Source organism: Stegodyphus dumicola, chromosome 11 (assembly GCF_044657685.1).
Source record: "Stegodyphus dumicola isolate Sdum_Otavi_A_Nest chromosome 11, ASM4465768v1".
Lineage (NCBI taxonomy): Eukaryota > Metazoa > Arthropoda > Arachnida > Araneae > Eresidae > Stegodyphus > Stegodyphus dumicola.
The window spans coordinates 92,077,940-92,104,050 of NC_140778.1; the positions used below are offsets into that span (position 1 = coordinate 92,077,940).

At 35.2% G+C, this 26,111-nt stretch overlaps 1 protein-coding gene across 3 annotated transcripts in view; it reads left to right on the top strand.

The window, feature by feature from the left end:
* LOC118198258 (apical endosomal glycoprotein-like) overlaps positions 1 to 22,161 on the top strand; it is a 92,822-nt gene extending 70,661 nt beyond the window's left edge. For 2 of the 3 annotated variants that reach the window (XM_035369895.2, XM_035369898.2), the window contains 3 exons: positions 4,698 to 4,817; positions 5,404 to 5,527; positions 21,764 to 22,161. In XM_035369895.2, coding sequence (XP_035225786.2) covers positions 4,698 to 4,817; positions 5,404 to 5,527; positions 21,764 to 21,825 — 306 coding nt within the window. In that variant the 3' untranslated portion in view covers positions 21,826 to 22,161. The remainder of the gene's footprint in view (positions 1 to 4,697; positions 4,818 to 5,403; positions 5,528 to 21,763) is intronic. The other variant, XM_035369896.2, reaches the window with a different exon arrangement.
* Positions 22,162 to 26,111: the final 3,950 nt, after the last annotated feature.

The following is a 26,111-nucleotide window of genomic DNA, read 5'->3' on the forward strand; positions in this document are numbered from 1 at the left end:
AATGTGCAAATTGTGGTCTAGACCACACAGCTTCATTTAAAGGTTGTGAAAAGTTTCCGAAGCAAGCTAAAAGAGAACAAATCAAATCATATGCTGATAGGTTTATTATCAATAAGTCTTTTGCTGAAGCCATCAAAACTAATAACAATCCTTCTCCAAATCTTATTGCAGAAGAAAAAAAGATATTTGATGACCTTAATACTCTAGTCACCTTCCTGAAAAACTCAGGAATACAACTCCTTGCGCAAAACATCCGTCAAAATGCCACTAATACAGTATCAGATGAAACTAATTCTGACCAGCATATTCAATAAGTCAGATTCTCTTAAACTTTGCTATTGGAATGCTGCTGGCATTGTTAACAAAATTGATGAACTTTCGGACTTTTTTATAGAATATAACATAGATATTGGCATGATCTCTGAAACGCATGTTGTTCCTGCCGATAGACTGTATATTGCTAATTATCGCACCTACAGAGGTGATAGACTTTTACAAAGAAGAGGAGGAGCTGCAATTTTTGTTAAAAACTCTCTGCAATCCTGTCTTGTCTCGACAAACTCTGCTTCTAGATTCGAAAGTGTGACTGTTGCTGTTATACTCCCACAATTTGGTACCATCCATTTTACGGCTATTTATAATCCACCACGAAACCGACTTTCTGAGAATATGTTAAAAAACTTACTTCCTGAAGACCAGCAAGTTATTATTGCCGGAGACATGAATGCTAAGCACCTCGAATGGGGATGTCGTCGTTCTAACACCAATGGACGTATTATGCATAATTTTATCTGCAATCATCCTGTCGCATTACATGTACCTTCTGAAGCCACTTATCGTCCTGCCTCTCCAAATCTCTCAGACATCTTGGATATTATCCTTACAAATACTTACAAATATATATATCCTATTTCCTTACAAATATCCCTATTTCCTCGGAAATCAAGGCAGAACGTACATCTGATCATGTACCTGTCATTGCTTCTCTTGGTGTTTCTAAAGAAGACCCTCCTATTACCAGAAATAATACTGACTGGATTGCTTTTCACAATATCTTAATCAAACATCCTCCTATTTTCACTTCACTTTCTACCAAGCAGGATATCGATCTTGCCATTCATATCTTCACTGACAGTATACTGAAAGCTTTCAGAGATGCTACAGTTACCATTCAATTAACTAACAATAATATTTGACTTCCTCGCAGTATCAGAGACATTATCAAAGAAAGAAACCGGTTGCTGAAGCTTTGGCCCCGTAACTGGGACCCTGCCCTTAAAAGAGAAATCAATATTTTTAATAGAAGAATCAAGAAACTTATCACTGATTTTAAAAAGGAAACAAGAGAAGATTTTATATCTAAACTTAATATTAATGATGGTTCTCTGTGGAAGTATCTTCAAAATCTTAAAAGAAGTAGTATTAATAATAGACCTATTCATACGGATACTAAAATTGCCTACTCACTTAAAGATAAAGTCGATATTTTCGCTGAATACCTGGAAAAGCAGTTTACTCCTAATATGGAGCCTATGAATCAGACCTTTAAAGATGTTCTCGAAAACTATGTGTATTCCTGGCTTCATTCTTCTTCGGCTCATAACATCCCAAGGCTTACTTCTCCTATGGAAATTACTAATATTATTAAATATCTCAACATCAAAAAAGCTCCTGGAAGTGATCAAATTACAAATAAAATGCTTCGTAACTTACCTAGAAAACTTATCAGTAAATTCGCTAGTATTCTCAACGCTTGTCTTGCTCTCAACTATTTCCCTGATCCTTGGAAGCAAGCCAAGATCTTTCTTCTTCCCAAACCGGGTAAAGATGTGACCAAGATAGATAGAATATCGTCCTATCAGTTTGTTATCCAGCCTTGGTAAAATTTATGAAAGACTTATTCTCACTAGATTGGAACATTTTCTTCACCTGCTACCTAATGATCAGTACGGATTCAGAAAAAACCTCAGTACTACTCGACAACTAGTAAGAATTGTAGAATTTGTGGGATCTGCATTCCATAACAAGCAAAGTGTTGCGCTCCTTATGCTGGACGTGGCAAAAGCCTTTGACCGCGTCTGGCATGAGGGGCTCGTCTTCAAGCTTATCAACTTGGGACTTCCTAGAGAGCTCATTCTTCTGATCTTCTTCTTTTTGCAAAACCGCACTTTCTTCGTCGCTCAAGGAAATGAAAAATCCAATTCAAGACCTATAAGATCCAGCGTCCCACAAGGAAGTATTCTCGGTCCAGTACTATATCTTTTCTACATATCAGATTTTCCTCACCCTGGTTTGGACAATTACTCTCTGTTAGCATGTTATGCCGACGATACGGCAATTGCAATTAAATCCATTCAAGCTAATCATGCAATAGACAAAATGCAAAATTACCTCTATGCCGTAGAAGACTGGTGCACAAATTGGCGAGTAAAAATCAATGCTAGCAAGTCACAACTTTTAATTCTTAGCAAAACTAAGAAAAACATTGCTTTTAAAGACCTCTACCTTTTTCAGGAAGCTGTTCCTCTGGTCACAAAGGCCAAATACTTAGGAATTATTTTGAACCAAAGGCTCACATGGTCTAATCACATTAATAGTGTCAAGAGCAAAGCCATGGGCATAATATGCAGATTTCTCCCGGTCATTGGAAAATATTCAAATCTTAGCTTGCGTACCAAAAAACATATATATACCACTTGCATTCGATCGATACTTTGTTATGCTGCTCCTGCTTGGAACACGGTCACTCAAACTCAACTGCATCAATTACAAGTAGTGCAAAACAAATTTCTGCGCATTATTACTGATTCTCACTATCTTATCCGCAATAAACTTTTACACAGAGACTTAAAACTTGAGACGATTCCAGATTACATCAGAAGATCTAATGAAAAATTCTTCAACAAAGCTGTGCAATGTGACTTTGTTAATTACTCCCAAGTTTTTAATTATGAAATTCTCTTCGAAGATAGAAGCGTCAGACCACTTGCAGCTCACACCTTCATGGGAGGAGACGACAACTTTTTCACTTAGATCCTCAATTGTTAGCTATTTACACTTCCAATGCATCTGATTTTGATTGAAGTTCTTCTGTTGCTTCGTTGAATAATTGTATTTAAATTGTGTTGTATAGTTGTTTTGTATTGTGTTGTATTTAGCACTACTGATTGATGTTGTTTAATTATATTTGAATTTGTCATTGGAACTATTGCTGTAGTGTATCTTCTCGTATTGTTGTCATTGATTTCCATTGTCTTGGGTCCTCCTTGAAAGCTATGATCGCTCGTCACCTTTTGCGAACTTGTCCGATTGGATTGTCTTGCTCCTTTTGGTACTTCTCTTCTTCCCCTTATCTCCGTTTTCTCATCTGAGATTTTCTCCACGTCCGGATTTATTTATGTCAAGCGCCCTTGGGCTTTAATTTTGGAACCGGCAACATTGCTCTTCGCAATAGCTCGGTCAATTATAAAGTCTAAGCTTTCCAATATTTGAAGTTCAGATTTTGAGCGTGAAGGTGCATTTTGCCCCTCGCTCCCTATTTTAACTCCGCTAATTTTTCTTGTCCTTTATGCTTGATCAGATAGCCTGGCTCAGTAAAAGTAGGCGGCCAGTGCAACTCTGATTAAAAATCCAGTTTTAACCACGTGCAGTGCTGATAAGGACCACGTGTTTCTGTGACTCCTTCTCCTTTATTTTCTTCTTTCTAGGTATTTCTTTCTCCTGATGAGGAGGGACCTTTAGCTGCCCTCGAAATCGATTGAGTGTTTCATTATACCTACGCTAAATACAAGGTTGTTTTTACGATTTTGATTGTTTCTTTTCTGTTTCGTTTGCTTAATTCCTTTTATACATCGTTCTAGATTTATTATAGTATTTGAATAGAACATGTAGCAACGATTAGATAATTCTTCAAATGATATAAATTTTTTGAATTCTAAGTTACAATATGAACGAAATATAACGCTGTTAAGTGAACCTAACGCCAGAGTGTCGCTATAGTAAACAAACGTAGTGAATTTTAAAGAGTGCATTTATTTTATTGTTGTTTATGCGCTATCGACGAAGTAGATTTAATTTAATCCCATAAGTTTAAATGAAATGGAAGAAAAATGCGTATAATTTAATATTCCGTACAAGGAAGTCATGTGGTGTACTCATCAGATTTTTTTGTTACGGTATTTGTGCACTTTGTAGAAGGAGGGAATTCCTTACTTTTAAAGGGGAAAAGTAATTTTTTCGTTAATTATAAAGTGCAGGATATTTGCATTGTATATTGTATATATGAAACTAAGTAATCTTTGTTCTTTCCTGGCGTAGTTCTTCGGCCTGAAGATATATATGATTATAGCAAAGCACTCGAGGGCAATAACTTCGTGGAGAACGTTTTAAGGGAAACTGGCTCGTATACACGTTCACACACGGGGAAATCTACGAAAACGCCCATGCAGCCAACCCGTTTGCCTGGTATCGAACCCCGAACCGCTCGGCCACTGATGCACGCATGAATTAAAGTGTTGATTGCAGTTGCACATTATTATAATTCTCTAAGGGCTTAAACAAACTTCTAATAATCAATCAGTCATTTTTTTTCCTTTTCTAAGAACATATATTTGTAAAACCTTGATTTACTTTAAACTGCCTTTACTACATTTAAACTGTAATGAAATCTTATATGGAAATATTTCACTTCGGGTTAGGTGGTCAGAAAAGACGAAAATGGGACAGAATCAATAGTTTGGAGACTGCAAGATTCGACAACAGAATATCGATGGATGAAGGGTACTGTATCCCTAAATCCAAGATCCTCAGAAACTCGAGTACGTATTTTAGATTTTACCTAAGAAAATGCGTGATACTTACATAAGTTTTGGAAATTATATTTAAATATCTGTAACATTCACTTATATAAGTTTAAGTTCAGTTCTTTTGAATCAATAGAACTGTTAATTGTTCAGCAATGCACAGTATCTTCCCTCCACTGTTCCTCTTCTTTTCAATTGTCTTGCTTCTGTACAGACATATATTTTATAACTTATAAACATGTTATGTAGCATTTATATTGATTTCTGTAATGAGTTGTGTTGAAAGTTATTTTTGTAAGAAAATATTTAAACTCTGGATTTTGGCCACTTGTGGTTTCAAAGCCAAGTTATCGTCCAATGCTTAAAAAAAGTAGTGTTTATATCCCTAAATTTCAAACTGCAACAACTGAGATGTATTAAGAGATATGGTCTAGAACTTTTTATTACCTCATAAGTTGCATTCATTCTAAAATTATTGCGGTTGCAGTGAGAATGAAACAGGAATTTTTATCGATATTTAAAAACACAAATTAAATATATAATCATATTGCACTTTTTATTTACGTACCTTTAATAATTGAAAGTATTTTAATACTCTCAGTTTCAGGCTGTTTTCCGAGCTATCCTTGGATCTCCTGGGTTTTTCGCAATTGATGACATTCGAGTTCGAGCTGGAGAGACACATTGCCATACTTCACCTTCCAGGGCAGATCCAGCATTTACAGGTATGCAGCATTCTTTTATAATACCTAACGTGACTTCTGTTACCTAACGTAAACTGTGTATTCCTTTGGATGTAACTAGCAATATCTGATAAAGTTCCAATCTTATCCTCAACTCAGAAATGTTTTGAATTTTAACAACTTTCAAGATACCTATTCAATACAAGCTTAGCGCTCTGTCCACACTTCCCTGGAGCAAAATTGTCTTATAGTGATATAATTGCAACATGCAGGTAACATAAATTGATGGTAATTAAACGTACACATTATACAGTGCTGTGCAGTTATATTAATACGCTGAATGGCACGCGAAATTTAAGGTTACAGTGAGCAAAAGATTTTGAAAAGTATTTTGCTAAATTAGTCAGTTAAATGCAAACAATGTTCACAGTAGCAAATTAAACAAATACAATAAATTATAATAATTATATTTCTGCTAAACATTCAGATGATATATGAAATATAAAACCAGATTATTTTACTTAATTTATCATATGTTATATTAAAACTTTCCTAACTCCTGATGTTACGAAAAATAGAAAATCTCGTTACGAGTTATTTTACAATTTACACAAGAAACGAGCCCAATAAAGCAAATTACAGAATTTTATTTTACAATTTTGATATTTCCTCAAAAAGCTTAACGAAATTCCTAAATTTCAAATTAATTAAATCACTCATGAACTTCAACACTGGCACAACTGTAAAATGGAGTTTTTAGATAAATGCGACTATGGTTTTCCTTGGTTTTGAAAACAGGAATCACACTCTCGAATTAAGGAGTAAACATTACATGAAGGCTTCATAAAAGTTCTGTTAATAATAAAATTTATATAAAAACATTTTTAATTAATATACATTATTTAATGATAAACTGTATCAAGGCGTGTTATTTTTGTTATTTTTTTAAGAATTACACTGGAATTTCATAATGAATGAATAATGTGAAAATTTTAGAAGCAACAATTTGTTTCATTAAAATTATGAGCCTTATAAAGTATTTTCTCCCTCCTTTTCGCCTGCCTACGTGGTATTATTGGGAGTATACTCGACGCGCATTCTAGTGGTCCAGGGTCCGAATCTCGGCGATGACATTGCAGGTTTCGTATGCATTCTTCTTTAAAATAAATTAATGACTCTACGCCACATTGGGTCATTTGCTACATAATTATAAAGGGGCGTTCTTAATGTGTAATGGTACATCATTACTCAAAATACAAAAGAAAATGTGCAACTGAGATAAGTTTCGAAATACTTTTGTGATTCAACTGTTTCATTGTTGTAAAATGATGAGTAACAACTTAGTATTGGACTGCTGGAGATTAGACTTAGCTTGATCGTCAAATTCCTTCTTAGATATTGCAAGAGGCTTATTTTCTGCATTTTTGAGTGCTTCTTCCTGGAAGGACCGCTAATTTTTACTGTTTCAAGAAGCTTTCACATTGTCTGTTTCTAAAACTGTTTCTTTAAACAAAGGTTTTGTAGAAGAAATAGTCCAACGGTTATTTTTCTATGTTCAGTGCAGGTCACAGTTAAAAAACGGGTCCGAACACCGGGCCGGCTTAAATAGATTATTTGGGTTTTGTCCGTACCCCCACAGCTGTATAACTTAGTACGTAGTAGGAAAATTAATTTTAAGTGTGTTGTAGCTATACCATCGGATTAATTAATTTATCTGAACTGGTGGTTTGACTTCTTACTTGTGGGATATATCTTTCCCTGGTGTTTTGAAGTGTTCCTTATTATATTTAAATGAAAAGTGTTTGTGGCTATCTCTAGAGTTGTACTGAAATTTATGTGTTTTTAGGAAAGTCAGTGGATTTAGTTTTATTTTAGTGAGAGATAGCATTTTTGATGAATTTGTTACTGAAATGTAATTTTACATTTCGCATTTTGTTTGAAAATTAATCTTTTTAGATATTTGTTACACTAAAACACCAGGGAGGGTACTTCTTTACATTATTGACTTAATCAAATTACTTAATATAATACTCAATACACATTAAATCAGTGACGATTTCTTTCAAGAAACATTGATTTTCCCTAAATTTAATTCAAGTTGTAACTCATCTCAATTAAACATTTCTTTCAAAAACATTCACTTTCTCAATTATTAATTAAATAACCAATCACAAACGAAAACGAGAAGAAAATATACACTCACGGATGTCGAATACACATCAGTGTATTGGGGTTCAGGGAGCTGCCAGACAGTTTCTTTTATATATCGAAAACTATAATCGGTCGAAGTCCTCATAGTGTTCATAACCACAGTCTGCTGAAGGCACTCAAGGTTGGATACTTCATCGTTGTTTAAAGCAAAGCCCAAAGGCTGCCTCACGATGTCAGCTTCTTCCCTTTCTTCTCATAGTTCCTGCGCACCAAGAACTTGCTACTTGCTACTTCTGTCTAGTAGCAAATTATCACAAAATTAGCCTTCCCTTTTATCCGATGTTCCCCAATGAGGATAACGGCATGCAATAGACAACTGGAGATGACGACCCACCCGCTTATTAATTTTCCTCAGAAATCTGGAGTCACAGCAAGAGCATCCTGAATTGTTTTCCAGCAAAGGAAAAAAAAATCAGCGACGAAACCAAAAGAAAAATCTCCCAGAACTACTTGTCAAGGAAATGCGGGACCTAGACCCAGTTCTTCAGTCACAATCGTCGACAACTATCAGGATAGAAGCCCGCAAAGCACTCGTTCCGGCCCCCGCAGCTCGCGAGCCACTGGGAGGCGATAAATTACCTCCGCTTTGTCCCTTTTAAATTCCTCTCGGTAAATTCTGCTAAAAATCTCTAAAAAATTAGAAAAATCTCGAAGAAGCTGCTGTTGCCTCTTCTGCAACCACTTTTAAAACCTCGGTAACGCTGCAAATTACGGACCGCCTCTATATTCACTATTGGCTCAAAATATGTATAAAATTATATCTATCCAATCCAACACAAAACTTGAATCACCTCTAACCAACCAGAACAAGAGCAATAACTAACCTCCAAATTTCAAAGAAACAAGACTCCCTTTTTAAAGTGACACACCCCTTCGCGCGCTAACAACAAGGAATGATTTCAACCATAATTCTGCCAAGTAGCGACGCCAGTTAGAAATTTTTGCCTCAAAACCAGCAAACCACATGTTGAGCCCAGAATGTTAATGGGAGGAAAGGGCAGCTGGCCGCCGACCTTTGACCCCAAAGTGGTCGCGGAAACGGAAAAAGAGAGAACGTAAAAAATCCGCCTTTTAGCTGTACCAAATTTCCCACTAACTAATAAGAGCTTTCCCGTATTCAAACAAAAATAGTTTTAACAATAATATTTTTTAAATTAATTCTCAGATACGAACATTAAAAATCCACTAATCATTTTAAGTTAATATATTCACTAAACACTGTAAAATAAAGCATAACAAATCTAACACTAATTTGCTCACGACGCTAATTCTCTCATAAGGAGACGTGTTGATGCTCTCAGGTAAACTGAAACATACCTGAATATGCATGTAAAATACTATTGCATACATAAGACTGGCCTAACACCTAAGTTATTATTGATACACTAAAATACACTAGAATTTGCATACACATGCGTGTGTTACAAGGATATATTTTGTACAAATGATCAAGATGTTAATGTATTTATACCCCCTTGCAGGGAATTAGCATTACACATAAAGGAGCAAAAACCTCAATAAGAAGCACACGATATGCATAAATAAATACCATGAGATCATATGCAGAAAATTTCCGGTGTCGAAGAAGGGGAAATTCCGAAGGAGTTTAACGAATCGATTCAGTTTATAAATGACAGGTACTGTGTGAAGTTCCCGTGGATAGCAGGTATGCGGGAGAAATTCGGAAGAAATAGGGAGGTCGCATTGAAGCGTTTTAATAGTAGTTTAGTTCAGAGGTTCAAGAGAGATCTATCATTGTACAAGCAATATCGGGAGGTTGTTGATAGTTATCATAAAGAAGGAATAGTTGAAATATCTTCTGATTTGTTAAGGGATGATTTATCATTTTACTTACCCCACCACGCTGTTATTCGAGAAAGCAAAGTCAGCAGCCGTCTGCGAATTGTATTTAATGGTGCAGCTCATGGAGAAGGAGAACTTTCACTAAATGACTGTCTCCACACTGGTGCGAACTTGTATCCTAGTTTATTTGAATGCTATTAAAATTTAGGCAAAATTCTGCAGCCTATAAATCTGACATACAGCAAGCCTTCCTGCAAATTCAAATCGACGCAGAAGATCGTCGGTATACTAAATTTTTCTGGATTAATGATCTAAGTTCAAGCAAATTTATTGCGCTGAATTTTACTCGTGTTTTGTTTGGACTTACATCAAGTCCTTACCTGGTCGAAGCTACACTGAAATTTCATTATAAAAATTATCGAAATTTGTATCCAGAAACTTGTGAATTGCTACTAAATTCCTTCTGAGTTGATGATTTTGTTGCTGGAGCTGACGTAGTAGCTCCAGCAACAAAATCATCAAGTAGAGTAGAGACAGCTCTGAAAACCATTCTCGAAAGCATTGAAATTCTTAAAAATACTGAAATGGTGCTAATTCTTAAAATACATCTATGGTGGGTAAGGAAATGGCAGACTAATTCTCTCGAACTTCGCAACCTATGGAAGAGAAATGGTATAGAAACTATTGATACCGAAGAAGCCATCACTGGATATAGTGCGCCATCGAAAGTTCTAGGAATGGGCCGGAATACATACAAGGACTTGATGCTTTTCGACATAAAAAATTTCATGAATATTCTTTCCAACAGATCCAGTACATAACGCTTCGCCTTGCAAATATTGGGTCGTATCTTTGACCCAATTGGATTCATCGGACCTTTCATAGTTCGACTTAACCTATTACTTCAAGAACTATGGAAAGCTGGCGTGGACTGGGATGATGAACTCCCCTCTTCACTACTAGTGGACTACTAGTGGCAGTTGTGGTGCAGCGAAGTTGAATACTTGAATAACGTCGCAGTTCCTAGATATTATCTTTCTGAATTCAATTTATGTGATTTTGTTTCATTTGATATTCATTCTTTTTCAGATGCATCTATGGCGGCATATAGGACAGTGCTATATTTGAGAGTACTCACTCGAGACAATAGAGTTATCACTAGTTTTATATGCTCTATGAATAGAGTCGCCCCTCTCAAATCTAAAACACTCCCACGTTTGGAATTGCTAGCATATTTATTATTTTCTAGGCTTGTTAAACAAGTAAGTAAATGTTTGAAATTTGATGTAAATTGCTACTTCTGGACTAAATCCAAAATATGTCTGTTTTGGGTAAAGGGTAGGCCTGTAACTACAAACCGTTTGTAAAGAACAGAGTAGAAGAAATTCAAAATTTTACCGATCCTAACAAATGGTATCATTGCCCTAGAAAGCAAAATCCCGCAGATATCCTTTCTAGGGGTATTTCAGCTTCGAACTTAACTGAAGATACTTTGTGGTGGCATGGACCACCTTGGTTGAGTCAACCTAATGAGTTTTGGCCTGATAAGATTAAAATTGAGAATCTGAGGATTTAGAATTGAGAAAGGAATTTGAAACTATAACACAAAATAAATCTGCAGTGGGGAATTCTCAATTCATTTTAGATTTGAATAACTATAGTAACCTAACTAATTTACTGAAAATTACGGTATTAATTAAAAGATTCTTTGGTATACTTAGAAAAGAACATGTAAAAATGCGACCTTACACTGCAGTTGAGCTCTTGAAGGCAGAATAAGACTGGATAAAATATGAACAAGGGCTTGTGTACTCTTCTGAATTAGAATGCCTTAATTTTTGGTACACAAATTCCTAAGCAATTGTCTCTTTATAAGCTAGCCACATTTTTAGATGAAAACGGTATTTTGCGCGTAAGAAGTAGGCTTGAGCAAAGCGGTTTAGCCGTTGATGAAATCCATCCAGTTATATTACCCAAGCAGTCGAAATTCACTAAGTTATTAAATTTTAAGGGAACATGACAAAATTTACCATGGTGGAGTATCTGCGACTCCAGCATGGTAAAACTTGGCTAAAATTAGAAATACTTTTGGATTCCAATGGATAAACAAGTTGTAAAGAAAGTTTAAAAAAATTGTCTCATTTGCAGCAGATATTCTGTAAAACCTGCTAAACACATAACAGCTCAATTGCCAAAGGATCGAGTATTGGAAAATCCTCCATTTATTGTATCTGGAGTTGATTTTACAGGTCCAGTCTCTCTTCGTTTCAGAAAGGACACTCTACAAAGATCAAATATAGCCTTATTCACGTGTGGAGTTACTAGAGCACTTCATATCGAATTAATTACTGATATGTCGACGAAAAGTTTTATTTTCTCCTTAAACGCTTTTTGGCAAGAAGGGGGAATTGTAAGGTCATCATTTCTGATAATGCTAAGAGTTTTAAGACCAAAGACAACATTTTCAAAGGTTTCGCCCAAATTTGATTGATTCGGACTTAAAATATTTTGTTGCTCTACATGAAATAACGTGGCAGTTTATTGTCCCTCATGCTCCATGGTGTGGTGGGTTCTATGAGAGATATATGAGAAGCATAAAGGACCCTTTAAAGAAAATCCTTCGAAAGGCCTGTCTTAGCTTCGAGGAAATGACGACCGTTCTAGCGGAAATCGAATTGGTATTAAATCATAAACACCTTACTTAGGTAAGCAATGAATTAAATGAACTCAAACCTCTTACTCCGGCCCATTTTTCGTTTCCTGGTCAAGAGCATGTTAGCTATCCTATACATTTCGTTGAAATTTTAGGCAACCTTCTACAAAGGAAACTTTGACTCGTCGAAAATTATATCAGACTAAAATTTTACGTCAACTATGGATGAAATAGAAAGATAATTATTTGATGCAATTGAGAAATGCACATAATTTCGTAAATTTATCACCAGGAAAGGATCTTAAAAGAGGAGATTTGATTAGTTTTGCTTGAGGGGATCGCTAAATCAAAAAATTCTCTGGCCACTGGGTATTGTCGAAGAGGTTTTTAGTGGTCGTGATGGACACGTACGTTTATGTGTTATTCGAACTGACAAGGGACAATATAAAAGACCAATCCAGTTAATTTATCCACTTGAAATAACCTGATATTTCTCCTTTAATAGTGCCTTATGCATAACAAATGTCATTAAGTACGGTGTATGCTCATGTAGTACTGTTTGTATTGTGATAATTGTATTTGTGTTATACTTATTAATTTGTATTTTATTTGATCTCTTGTTAATTCTTAATGTACTCTTAAGAGAGTACAGGTGGGATGTGTTTAATATTTTTGTATTTGTTCTGCGACGCTAACACATCGTCTGTGAAAATCGTCTGCGAGTCTATCTGCTCAGTCGCAAAGTGTTACCATGGTTACCAGTTTTTTCTTTACCGTTGTTATTGTTAAAAATAAATGGAAAAAATGGTTGTTGTAAAGATTTGAAGTTTTGTTTAATTGTTTATTCGGGCTACAATTTTAATAACAAGGCAATCCTGTGTTGACCTAGGATATTTATGGGATGCTTAGCATTGAATGCTAAGTCAGAATTTTGCAGCCGACCTTCCACCTCTAAAACACCATCATCATCTAGAAAAGGAAGAAGTGAGCTTAATACACTTTTAGAACTAAAAGATGAATTATTTTTGAGATCCTTTATATCTTTATGTAAGTGTACAAACTGGATCCATTTAATGATCAACTTCATAGCTTCTTGCCTTTCATTATATAAAGGTACTACTGCAGGATATTCTAACCTATTATCTTCAGAACCAAAGACCCGTTCTTTGTATCTAAAAATAAATCTTAAGCAAAAAGAAATTATATTAACTATTTTAGGTAAAGAAGAACAGTTCTGAAATAAATTACCAGAGTGTCATTAGTCAAATAAGCTGTTGTACAAAAAATTGATTTTGTCCTTTGTTAAGACAGTTGCATCACTATTGGTTTCATTACTGACAGATCATTGTAGAGGCCACTTTGAACTATCGAACGCTAAGAATGATGGCCCGTGCCACCAAAGGGATATGTTCGGTAGAAGTTTAGGATTAATTCCTCTAGAAGGAAGATCGGCAGGATTCTGTTTCGACGAACTATCGCTCCACTGTTGATAGAGAATAGCATCTAATATTTATGAAGTCCTGTTTGCCACAAAAAGCTTCTATTTTCGAGGATGAGCTGCTAACCTACAGAGAACCACCTTAGAGTCAGTCCAAGTATGGAAGGAAATTTCAGCGCTGGAGAAGACCTTATGGACAGCTTTGATTAGTCTGGCAAGGAGCAATACACGTAGGAGTTCCAGTCTAGGTACAGACACTTGTTTAATCGCTGCGACTTTGGTTTTAACAACCACCAAATTGACTTCATTCCTGTCAGGAGATGTTGGTTGAAGACAGCAGATGACAGCAGCGTAAGCAGATTCTGACGCGTCACAGAAACCATGCAGATACATGTGGTTAGACGGGTTAGACGTAGTTTGAAGCCACTTCGAAATTTTAACATTGCCTGAGAACCTCAAGATCTTCTTGAAGTCGCTGCAACTTCTCTTCCCATTCTTTAGGCAGTGGGGCATCCCAGTCAAGTTTTAAAAACCACAACTGCTGATATAACACTTTCAACTTGAGTGTACATGGCGATAGCAAGCCAAGAGGATCAAAGATTTTAGATGATTGAGAAATGGTGTGGTGTGGTGTATTTAATTACGGCAAAACACACTAGGGTTATCTGCCTAAGGGGAGGGATGCCTTCGTGGAGGACTTTCTAAGGGAAACTGGCTCGTATACACGTTACACATGGGGAAAACCACGAAAACACCCATGCAGCCAGTCCGTTCGCGGGATTCGAACCTCGGGCCGAACTACTAGTGTTCAGTGACTTTACTGCTCGGCCGCTGGTGGGCTAGATTGAGAAATGAACCTTCGTTTAGTAACTTCAGTCCCGAAATCAATAGAAATGATAGATAAAATTTGTCTTCTGCAGAGTTCCAAAAGAGCCCTAAAGTTTTGGCACAATCATCTGAGTTTACTTCAAGGTCACCTGCTTCCTGATTATCAATGGATAAATTTTTGAGAAGCTTAGGACAATTTGATCTCCATGTCCTTAACCTAAATTCACGTTTCTCTAATACCTGTGAAAGCTTATAGCATAGGTCAACTGCTTTCTGTAAACTGTTTGATCCAGATAAATAATCATCTACATAAAAATCATTTTTAAGAACAGAAGATACATGAAGATGATCCTGTTCTGCATCCAAAGCAATTTTCCGCAAACAGCGTGTTGCTAAAAATGGTGCAGATGCAGTGCCATAATTAACTGTACATGATTTATATGTCTGCATTTTTGAATTAACCGATTCTCTCCAAACAGTTCTTTGTAAATATCGATCCTCATTATCTACTCAAATCTGGCGGTACATTTTATCTATGTCAGCAGAAAAAGCTGTTTTATGTATACACAAAGTTGAGCAATATTGAAAAGATATCTCGTTGTAGTGTTGCACCTACTGCTAAAACAGAGTTCAAAGAAACTGAATTTTTAGGTTTACATGAAGCGTCAAATACTACACGAAGTTTAGTGGTAGAGATACTCGGTTAAACAACAGCATGATGCTGTAGATAATATACTTGCTTATTTTCTTCAGTCTGAACAACTGGAACCATATGATTTAAAGTTTCGTATTCTTGCATAAACTCCTTGTATTGCCTACCAAGTTCTTTATCTAATTCAAATTTTCTTTCCATGGATAGAAGGCGGGGGAATATGTAAACTAATGCGATTAACACTAATGGGATGCGGAGTACTGCCTTCTGTATTAATTCTACCTCATACAACCCAACCAAAAATAGTATTTTGCGCAATTGCATTTTTATAGCCAACAATCTGCCCTGGAAGAAGCAGAGAAAAGAAAAAATAGCTCTATTTATGTCCATTTGTTTGGGCGTACTGAAATTCGGATTTGCAAGATTAATTGAATTCAAATAATCAAGGTCTTTGCTGTCAATCTTTACCGAAGGCAAATGCGAAGTTAATTTTTTAAGAATATATGCTTGTATTAAAACACCATGTTTTTTTTCAACTCAGATTTCGAAAACAATTTTACATTTACTTCAGAATCTCTAAGTCCCTTTACGCAAATACGGACATTTTGTCTGCGTGTATTTAACAGTCAATAAATGATTCACTGATGAAAGAAGTTTCACTTCCACTGTCAAAATCGATGACACATTTGTGACCTTGACCAGCAGGATCGTAAATTATTACTGCCGCTGTTGGTAAAAATGAAGGACTTGACCCTGAATAGAAAAACTAGAAATATTATTTTGTTCATCTGAATTAGAAATTAGTTCATCAGACGGAAATGATTTTGATACCACTACGTTATTACTTTTAATATCTTCATGCAGTAAAGTATGGTGTTTTGCTTTACAAATAGAACACAAATTTTCCAATGAACAAAATTTTACTTGATGATTCCCAAAGCAATTGAAGCATAATAAATTCTTCCGGATGATATTTTTCCTAATCGTAATATCTGCACATTTAAATTTATAACACTTTGATAAAGTATGAGAACCATTGCAATACTGACATTTTAAACATAATGTTAATTATTATGTGAAACATTCTTCGTAACAGAGCACGGATTTTTATGCAATATTCGCTTTTCAGTATTATGAGTCTTTAACATTTCAAGTGAAACACATCTTGAGTTTAAGAATTTCAAAAAACATTCTAAGGTAGGAAATTCTTCACCAATTTTCTGTGACCATAAGCGGCGCGTTTAAGGATCGACCTTTTCTAACAAAAAATAAACTAGCCAAGCATCTCTAGACGAAGCCTTTTCGCCAAGAGATTTTAATCCACGGACAACTTCATCAGATGTATCAGATAGTTTTCTTAGATTAACAGAATCAGCGATAGTAATTCTGGGTTGCTCAAGAACTGTTCTGACAAGCGACATGACAATTTGATTTTTTTTCCTATCATAAAGATTCATCAATTTGTCCCAAGCCTCATCGTATGTAGTTTCGGAAATCGGAATGTTCTTAATAATAGCAGCTGGTTCGTCCGTTAAAAGGCCTATCAAATATTGGAATTTCTGAAATTTTGCTAATAATTGATTGGTATGAATTGTCGCCGTGTACAGATCTTTCAAATTAAGCCAATCAGTATATTTACCATTGAAACTCGGAATGTTAAACGAGGAAGTTTAAAGCTAGCCTCAACTGCAGTGGGATTTGAAATCAAAACATTTCTGGCCGTTGCAATCGATCCACTAGAACGGTGCTCTAACACCAGGGTACCTGGGTACCGAGACCCTACTCCTTGTGGAACAAAAAGAAGTTTTCGATTCTTGAAAACAAAATAACCTGGGTAGTATCCTCGAACAAAGATGATAAGGGCTGAAAGTAATTTGAGATGAAAACATTAATCTTGCATGGAGGTCATCTGCATAATGTTCGCTACAGTTTGTAGCAAATCACGAAGTTTCTCAGCTAGATTGATGTTTCGAAGAAATCTAATAATTTCAGAGAAGACTTTAAAGAGTTCTTGAGTATCCGGGCTAACAAACCAGGAAAGGAATCCTTACAGGATATTTGGCGACGTTGTAGATTTTCCTCTCAACTTTTCACTGTAGCTGACTTTGCTCGCAGTTCTGCTCCGCCAAGGATCAGTCGTTGTCAATTCAGGAAAACTTTCTTGGGTGACATCTGGGGGGTTTCCCCCTGGGTTCTGGGATGTCCTTCTTTTTCAAAACTCTTCTTGTATTCCTCGCAACCACGGAAACTGCTTACATGCTTTTTAAAATATTTCCCTTTCCGTTCTTCGCACTGCTTTCGGCAACAAAATCTTCTTTCCTGAACTTTACCGGCATCGATCTAGTAGACTAGAACGACTTCTCACATTCCCGCTCGCTTAGCTCATCGTCCGTAACATCGATCGGTGTCGTAGAGAAGAACATTTTAGGTTGTGACCGCAGGTACCTCCGCATGTCAAAAACCAATACACATTAAAATCGCGAAATATTGGAGCTCACACTGAGTACGACCTTCACCTCTCACCGTCACCGAATGAATGAGAATCACAGAATGGCAGAATCCAAGAATCGCCGTTCCAGTGGCGGATTGATACATTACTTTCGTTTCAAAATATTTAGCTTCGAATTCAGCAACTTCAGAAGCTTCTTCGGGTAAAGCCGCATCATATTGATCAAATTCTTCAAATATTCGTTCAATTCTTCCTAATCGCGCTTTTAATTCCGTTTGGCTTAACTGATTACTGAAACTATTGTGAAGCCGCGTTAGGGAAGATTTCGTTCGTTATCTTAAACTTTTAAGATTAGCTTCACTTAATTCTTCCATTATTAGCATGAATAATGATTAATAAGTACAAATAACTTCAACAAGATACTTAACCATTAAAAAATATTTCCACTTATCTTTCTAACGTCATGCAGACGATTTGCAGTACTAGTACTTAAAAAGTTCGTTAAATACAGTTCTAGAGCATATAATTACAACATTTTAAATATCATTAAATGCCTCACCTGGGGAACCAAATAGTTGCCTTGAACTAAAAAGCATCAGCTTTGTATAAAAACTTTATTGATATTTTAAAACATGAAATTCTTTAACACATAGATTGCCTCAGCACAGTGCGGCTAAAACGTTATTATACTGAAACACAAACATGAATATCTGTTGCCATTCACACAAACTCAATAGTAAAATAAAACATGTTGCCAGCAACAGGATTATTGTAAAAATCATAACATAAAATTAAACAGTGAGAAAATAAGTAACGCAAAAAAAAAAAAAAAAAAAAAAAAAAAAAAATACAACTATTAAATATACATCCAACAATTGGTATAGCGCCGAGTTCCCCTTGTCTAGAGTACCCCAAGATGGTATGGGCAAGGGTGAGGGCCCACAAGAAGCCCTCACACCAGTAGCCAAGACCCAGCATATTTATTTCAGTTCATTTAAAATACAGTGTCATACAAGGGCCTTCGCAGATAGTACATTGCAAAACAATGATATTTTGGTATAAACAGCATGTTCTTACCGGCTTAGATGTACAGAAATGCCTCTGAAATGCTCATTATTGTAATTAATAAAATGCTGTTCTACAAAATTAATTACTTTAATAAGTTGTCTGGCGCAATGTGAGGATATCAAGCAGCGCAGTCAATGACCGCGACAAAGCAAAAACTGCAAGATAGACATAACTGTCATCTGTTAATCACGCATTGAAATAAAATATGTATCAGTGAAGCTTCCAAAAAAAGGATGATTTAAGAATGCTGAGCACGGTCTAAAATGAAAATTCGTACTTTTCGAGTTGTATTAGTGTTGCAGTATGTGATCCAAATGCAAGATTATACAACTAACCATTTGGCTTATCTTAAATAGCAAGAGGTATAAGTATCAGGTTAGTTATCTTAAACTCAACTAATAGGATGTAAATGCTTATAGTTTTAAACCGAATTTGTGGTTAATATAATTTATCATAAGCGGAAGTTGTAAATCACGTTATATGACTTTTGTAGAGATATTAAGAATCTTTTCTAAAGCAGCAGAGTTGAGAAATGAGCAATGCCCTCGCCGGGACTGGAACAACGGACCTCTCGAATAGCGCCGAGTGTGCTGACCACTACACCACAAAGGCATGCTAAGAAGGCGGGAGAAGTAACTTAAATACTCCCCCTTTTAAAGGGCGACTGGGGATTAGGAGACCCAATCGTGGCCCAGCTTTTTAGCGAGTTCTGCTTTGCATTTTAACATTGGGTCGCTTACTCGCACAGATCGTCCAGCAACAACGGGGTTCCAGCCATTCATTAAGGGCCTCATCGACATCTGGGTCCTTGCCTTCATTCTTCCGTTTTTTGGAAGTTCCTCCTCGTCTTTCACATTGTACCCATTCTTCTCGCAGCTCATTCTCTTGTTTTATCAATCGCGAAATTGTAGTCTTTACCAATCCGGTTATTTCCACCAACTGACACTGACTAGTGTTTCGTGGTTGTTATATGATCTTATCCAGGAACCTAATTTTTTCAGCTAATGTCAAGTCCCGTCGTGGCATTTTGGCAGCGGAGACAAGACACGAGCACAGTTTACTGACTAAAGTGGTCTGAAGAAACCTTGGTGTTTCGGGTTCAATTTGTTGAGGTCAAGAGGGAGATAAAATGCTCGCCATTCAAAGCTTTGGCACTAAAATCATGCCAAAAAGGTGATAAAGTGATAGCTTTCTGGTGCAAACTTTATTCATGATTGACTGGCGGGAATTCCTTTCAGGTGGAGCCGGACACTACTGTTCATTTTCTCGAAACTCGGAAGCGCAAGTCAAGGAAAATGATGCGTGTGTTCACCTCCCAACGGTTTTGCTTTCGTCATGCACTTTAACCTTTTCCAGTGGGCTGAGACATATATGTCCCGCACTTTCACTACTTTAAATGTGTCTCAAGAAATTTCAGCAAACTATGGAAATTTAAAATTTACTCCTTAATATGGATTAGGAAGTGCAAGACCCTGTCGATTTGTTTTTCTGTTCCTTTCATTTAAAATAAGTGACTAAATGGCCATAATACGTTCGAAATTGACCCCTATAGCCCACGGGAAAAGGTTAAGGAATTCCTGATCTTGCAACTCCATATCGTCCCATATGTCGCAGACATCCGCTGCACGCGGCCGACTTGTGGCTTCTGCTTCTTATTCGCTCTCACGTGTTTTGGTCCGATTAAACGGAATTTTGGTCCAAATAAGCGAATAATATTAGGCTTGTGTACGTAGGATTTGTTTCGGTTCTTTAGGATTTGGTCCGAGAAAGCGGCTGATCCGATTATCCGGTGGTCCAATTAACCGGATTCGACTCTATTCAGATGTTTCCTCTCAGTAGTTTTACAGTATTTTTTTAGGAATCAGGATCATGTAGGAGAATTTTCCTAATCTATTTGAGAATTAAATTGATTTGACTTGAGTTATTTTAATACAGATTGATTTGAATCGAATAGGCCATGAAAACGAACAACGATTCAGATGTTTTTAACTGTTGGTGATTATATCAAAAATGATATCGACTATATCGATGTACCATTCTATCTTTTCTTGAAGCCTCTTTTTTATCGAGGCAGCAGTAGGTTCACAGTTAATCTTATTTTTTTCGTAATCTATCTTTAAATAAATAACTTCAATGTATTGCAATAATTTAAGATTACAATAAGTTTTTATTCTACTTTTTCCTGGAATATAATCCCTCTAGTTTATATAATGTATGTATGTATATATATATATACTCACAATACATTACTTACAATTCCAATAAAATTATTAAATAATAAATGTTTTCTTCGGAGACACACTACGTGTTCATTATAATGATATCATTATGTTATGTTAATTGTTTAATATATAATATATTTTCAGCTTATTACATTTCTATTATAATACTATGCGCTATAATTATGTTATTATTTTTTAACCATTGCAACTCATTTTATTTAGTTTTAATACTGAAAATCAAAATATAGAGTCACAGAAGCAGCAGCCAGCAATGCATTCGTCACCCATTCTTCCGACTACAAGTTCATATTATTGTAGTAGAACTTAATTACTATGCAGACTGTTGAGGACAGTCATTTTGTATTTTGAACACCGGCAAGATTTACTTTATATTTATATTAATTTTAAAAAATAAAATCCTTTTGTAGGAAATGAAAATTATATAAACAATATTGGATTCCCTAAATAATGAAACTTTAAAAATTATTCTTGGGATTAATATATTTATGTACTTTTTACAAAAAGTTCTACAACCTTCGTAAAATTTTCATCTTTTATGTCACGTACAAAACGATTAAACGAGTATCACCTAAATATGAAAATTATACCTTCATCTCTGCAGTTTTAATGTTTTTGAAGAGTTTTAATGTAAATGCATAATTACTACTTTTCTTGAAGTTATATTACTGTTATGTTTCATCTCATCTTAGTATTAAATACTTTGTGTTATTTTCATAACGATGGGCGAGTTAAAAGCCAGAAATCTTTTTTAAAATACGCACTGAAAATACTTTGCTTGCTTGTCTGAAAATATATGACTTTTATATATCAAGTGGCCTTAAATTGCATGCAGGACTGCAAAGTTAAATTCTTAAATAATTTGATTTTAAATATGAATATTATGGAATTCAATAAATAAAAATTAATCTGGCTTACATTTCTGTTATTTGACAGCTTGGGTCAATGATAGGGTGTTTCCAAACGGCGGAGAAAGAAAGTCTGAAGAAGATTATTGAAAAGGTATTTGAAAAGAATGTTGATAAAATTCTGCAATTTGCAAAAGAAATGGACTAAAGGAATTACCAAGACAACAGAGGTTTTAGAGAAAAAGTTCTTCAGGCAGAAGAATAAAAATATCGGTTACTGAAACAATATTTTGCCTATGGATAAATAAAAGTTCGGATAAATAAAAGTTTTGGAAGCTCAGATGGTAAAAATCGAGTTCTTCACTTTTATTTCATCTGTTTTGATAACGCTTACATTCATAATTGTCTAAATCTAATTAGATAAAAATATATCTGTAAAATAAAATTAATTAATTTGCAAATAAATTAATTAATTATTTTGCATTATTTTTGCTGTCTTATTCGATTATTGCAGGGGAATATTTATTATACATCAGATACACAAATAGTTACAAATTATTAAATATATTCCTTAGAAATTTAGTTAAGCTTCTATTATCAAAACCAGAATCATAAATGTGTATGAATGTATGCATATATGTAAAGATGTATGTGTTCATGCATGCATGTTAATATGTACGTACATATGTATTTGTGTGTATATACTCACGCACATATACGCACATACATACATCTCTGAATGCGGTCCCGATAACAGAAGAGTACTGAAATTTAATATCAAATATATTTGCAAAAATTTGAACCGATGCAATACATCACAATTATCAAATGCTGTGCAGTTTGTAATGTTTCAAAATTAATTTTAGGTTTTAATATTTGTTTGCATAACGTTTTCAGTAAAAAACATTTTGCAATATTAAATGTGTTAAAATTTAACTCAACTTATGTACAAAACTAATTTTACTCCGCACATGTTTATCGGCATAAACATTAGACCATGATAGAGTTTGGTCGTCTTAGGTAGTATTTAGCTAGAAGAAGCCTTGTAAAGACCAGTGCCGAATTATCGCAATCGCTACGTATTTTAAGTACTACAGAGGCAGGTAAAGGATGTAAAGGACTCTTTTTATTTCAGTAAAATAAAAGTTAACAGACGGACCATCTCGTGCTGACAGAAGCCTAAAACGATCAAAAAAGCCATAACTAATCAAGGAAGTCATAAGCTATAACGATGATCAAGAAACGATGATCAAGAAAGTCATAAGCTATAACGATGAGCCAGAAACGATGATCAAGAAACAATGATAAAGAACGATTATCAAGAAACGATGATCAAGAAAGTCATAAGTTATAACGATGAGCCAGAAACTATGATCAAGAAACGATGATCAAGAAAGTCATAAGCTATAACGATGATCAAGAAGCAATGATAAAGAACGATGATCAAGAAGCAATGATAAAGAACGATGATCAAGAAAGTCATAAGTTATAACGATGAGCCAGAAACTATGATCAAGAACGATGATCAAGAAACGATGATCAAGAAAGTCATAAGCTATAACGATGATCAAGAAACAATGATAAAGAACAATGATCAAGGAACGATGATCAAGAAAGTCATAAGTTATAACGATGAGCCAGAAACTATGATCAAGAACGATGATCAAGAAAGGATGATCAAGAAAGTCATAAGCTATAACGATGATCAAGAAACAATGATAAAGAACGATGATCAAGGAACGATGATCAAGAAAGTCATAAGTTATAACGATGAGCCAGAAACTATGATCAAGAACGATGATCAAGAAACGATGATCAAGAAAGTCATAAGCTATAACGATGAGTCTATATAACATGGCTTAACCCAAAGATAATGGACTAAATAGAATTAAGGAAGTAAGTTAGGCTAACAGCTTCACAAGTGGAATAACGCGCAAGTTAGCTCTGAACCAAAGTCCGCGTATCAAACCTAAAGGCGAGAATAACTCAACGCCGCAGAATACAATTCGCAAGAGAATCAAATTAACAAGGTGGCCTTCAAGCAGGTAGAACAGACTCTTTAACTACTTTCTAAAAACTTACTGTAAATAATCTTTCCTTTCTATCTGATTGGAATCACGCCAGCTAGAAATTTACATTCTGGCATAAATGTAAAATAAAACTATGTAATATAAAGCTGAATCCTAGTAATGAGAAATTAACTTTAAACTTATCTTTTTGTTCTTTTTTATTCGTCCATTCTTTTCTTCGCGAAGTCCTTCCAAGTTGCACATAATTCAGGTTGGCGAATCGGAACCTTTGACGGAGTTGAGGCTCTTCCCTCCGCCGAGGCCTTCCTCTTCCCTGGCCTGTCTTGCACTCTCGGCACCTTCTCTGGGGATTTTCATTCTTCGCTTCTCCGGCCTTGAATTTCCCACTGAACATTCCTTCAGCACTTCAGGCAACCTGGAACGATGGAATTTCACGTCGACTTTGTGTCGTAGAAAACTGCTCAGCTGTACGTGTATTCCAAAAAACCTCGATGGCCATTCCTCGTGGTACTTGGGTTTTGGATGTGTGCAGTTTATTTCTAGATGTCGCTTCAGTTGAGGAGCGGAGAGTATTCCCTTCGGTACTATTATATTGTAATAAGACATCCTGATATTCTAGTCTTAAACATACGTGATGAAGCTTCTGGCTACTTGCTTCAGGAACTACCATTTTGTGAGCCTTTATTCTATTTAATGGTCGGTTCTCTAACTGAAAAAAACACTTATCTGCTCTGAAGCAGTATGGTATTTTGAAATTCAACTTTGAAAGAATGCCCAAATACAGCTTCTGGATATTTATAAATACTAACGTGCTTATCTACAAATAACTTTTCAAGCACATAGGATGAGTGACAATCAAGTAGTCATGCTGTTATATTATTAGTAATTGGTAACAGTTTGGACGGTAGATGATTTCGTAAAGTGTGATAAGTACCTGCTTCAATGCTAACTGTTATGTTCTGTGCTTTTCATACACTCCCAAAGATTTAATTCAAACCTGTAAGTAATACTAGAAATTTAAAACACTCGGTGGTCTTTTAAAACAAAGATAACAAAAATGGTGGAGAAACTAAATTCTTCTGATGGAAAGAAATTTCGAAGGGCACATTGAGTTATACATTTTCACGTTAGACGAAATACTGCAACCAAATATTTAATATTTAGCAATGAAGCAAGAGGAATTTCTGCAAATGTAAATCTGCCAACTATTAGACTGTTCTCAAAATTTGAAGATACCAAATTATTCCTTTGTAATCAGTTTAATTTTAGTTTAACCTCTGAGTCGCCAGGGGTTTCACTAAGAAAGCACAAATTTCCCAAAACTACTATGAGAACAAATGATTTTTTTGGATTTTAATGTAAAAACTCTTCTGGTATTTCATACCTGGATTTGTTTTCTCTTGATATATTGCCTTAATTTCTTTGGCATATTTTAATATGAACGTATATATACGTTCTTACGGATATCACAAAAGTATTCTAGGCCGTATATATACGGCCTTGCCTTGTGTTTTAACTAATGCGTGAGTTTTCATGGTTTGTTACATAACCAATTATTTTTCCGGAACAAATGGGAATATCTAAAAAATACATAAAACTTTTTAAAATTAGACAAAATCACGGTTTTTGTTTCATGTAGATCAGGGGTTCCAGCTGGGGTTGGTTTTGTCCACTTGGAAGTAGGAAAAAATTTACAGGGCTCTCAGTGTGATCAAAGGATTGATTGGGATTAATTGCCGTGCATAATAAACATCTCGTTGACTACAGAAAATTATCAATATTGTAAATAATAATTAAATGTGTATTGATATAATAATGTATTATATTGTTACGATATTATACATAATGTAACGCGAAAAAAAATTTAAAGAACAGTCTATGCCGGAAATGTAATAATAAAGTAGAAAATCCATTTAACATTCAATAAACGGGTATCTCGGTAATTTGGCTAGAAATCGCCAAAAGGCGCCGTATTTGGTGACCATTTGGCGATATTTTCGTTCAGTCCGTGTATCACCGTAATACGTATTATAACTAAATAATTGGTAATTGATCAATATATTAGCTACAACCGTAATTTGACCCTCATATTGCTTTCCAGTAATTTCAAGAAGCAAAGAGTACTAAAAGTTTCTCACCACCGATTAAAAACTATTAAGTCAGAATAGAAATTTTGCTCTGAGTTGTTAAATTGTTATTGTTGCGTTTTGTTAGATTAATTGAGATATCTCCAGGTTAGCTTTCTCTTTAGATGCATTTTATATTGAATTTATATTTAACATTATTAGTAGTTTCAAGTGTAATTATTGGTTGCACTCTGTGATACCTCGAACAACTGCACAAGTATTTCTGTTGGAAAACTTCCAGAACTTTGGAGTGTTTCTTTTGATAAAATATATTTTGTTA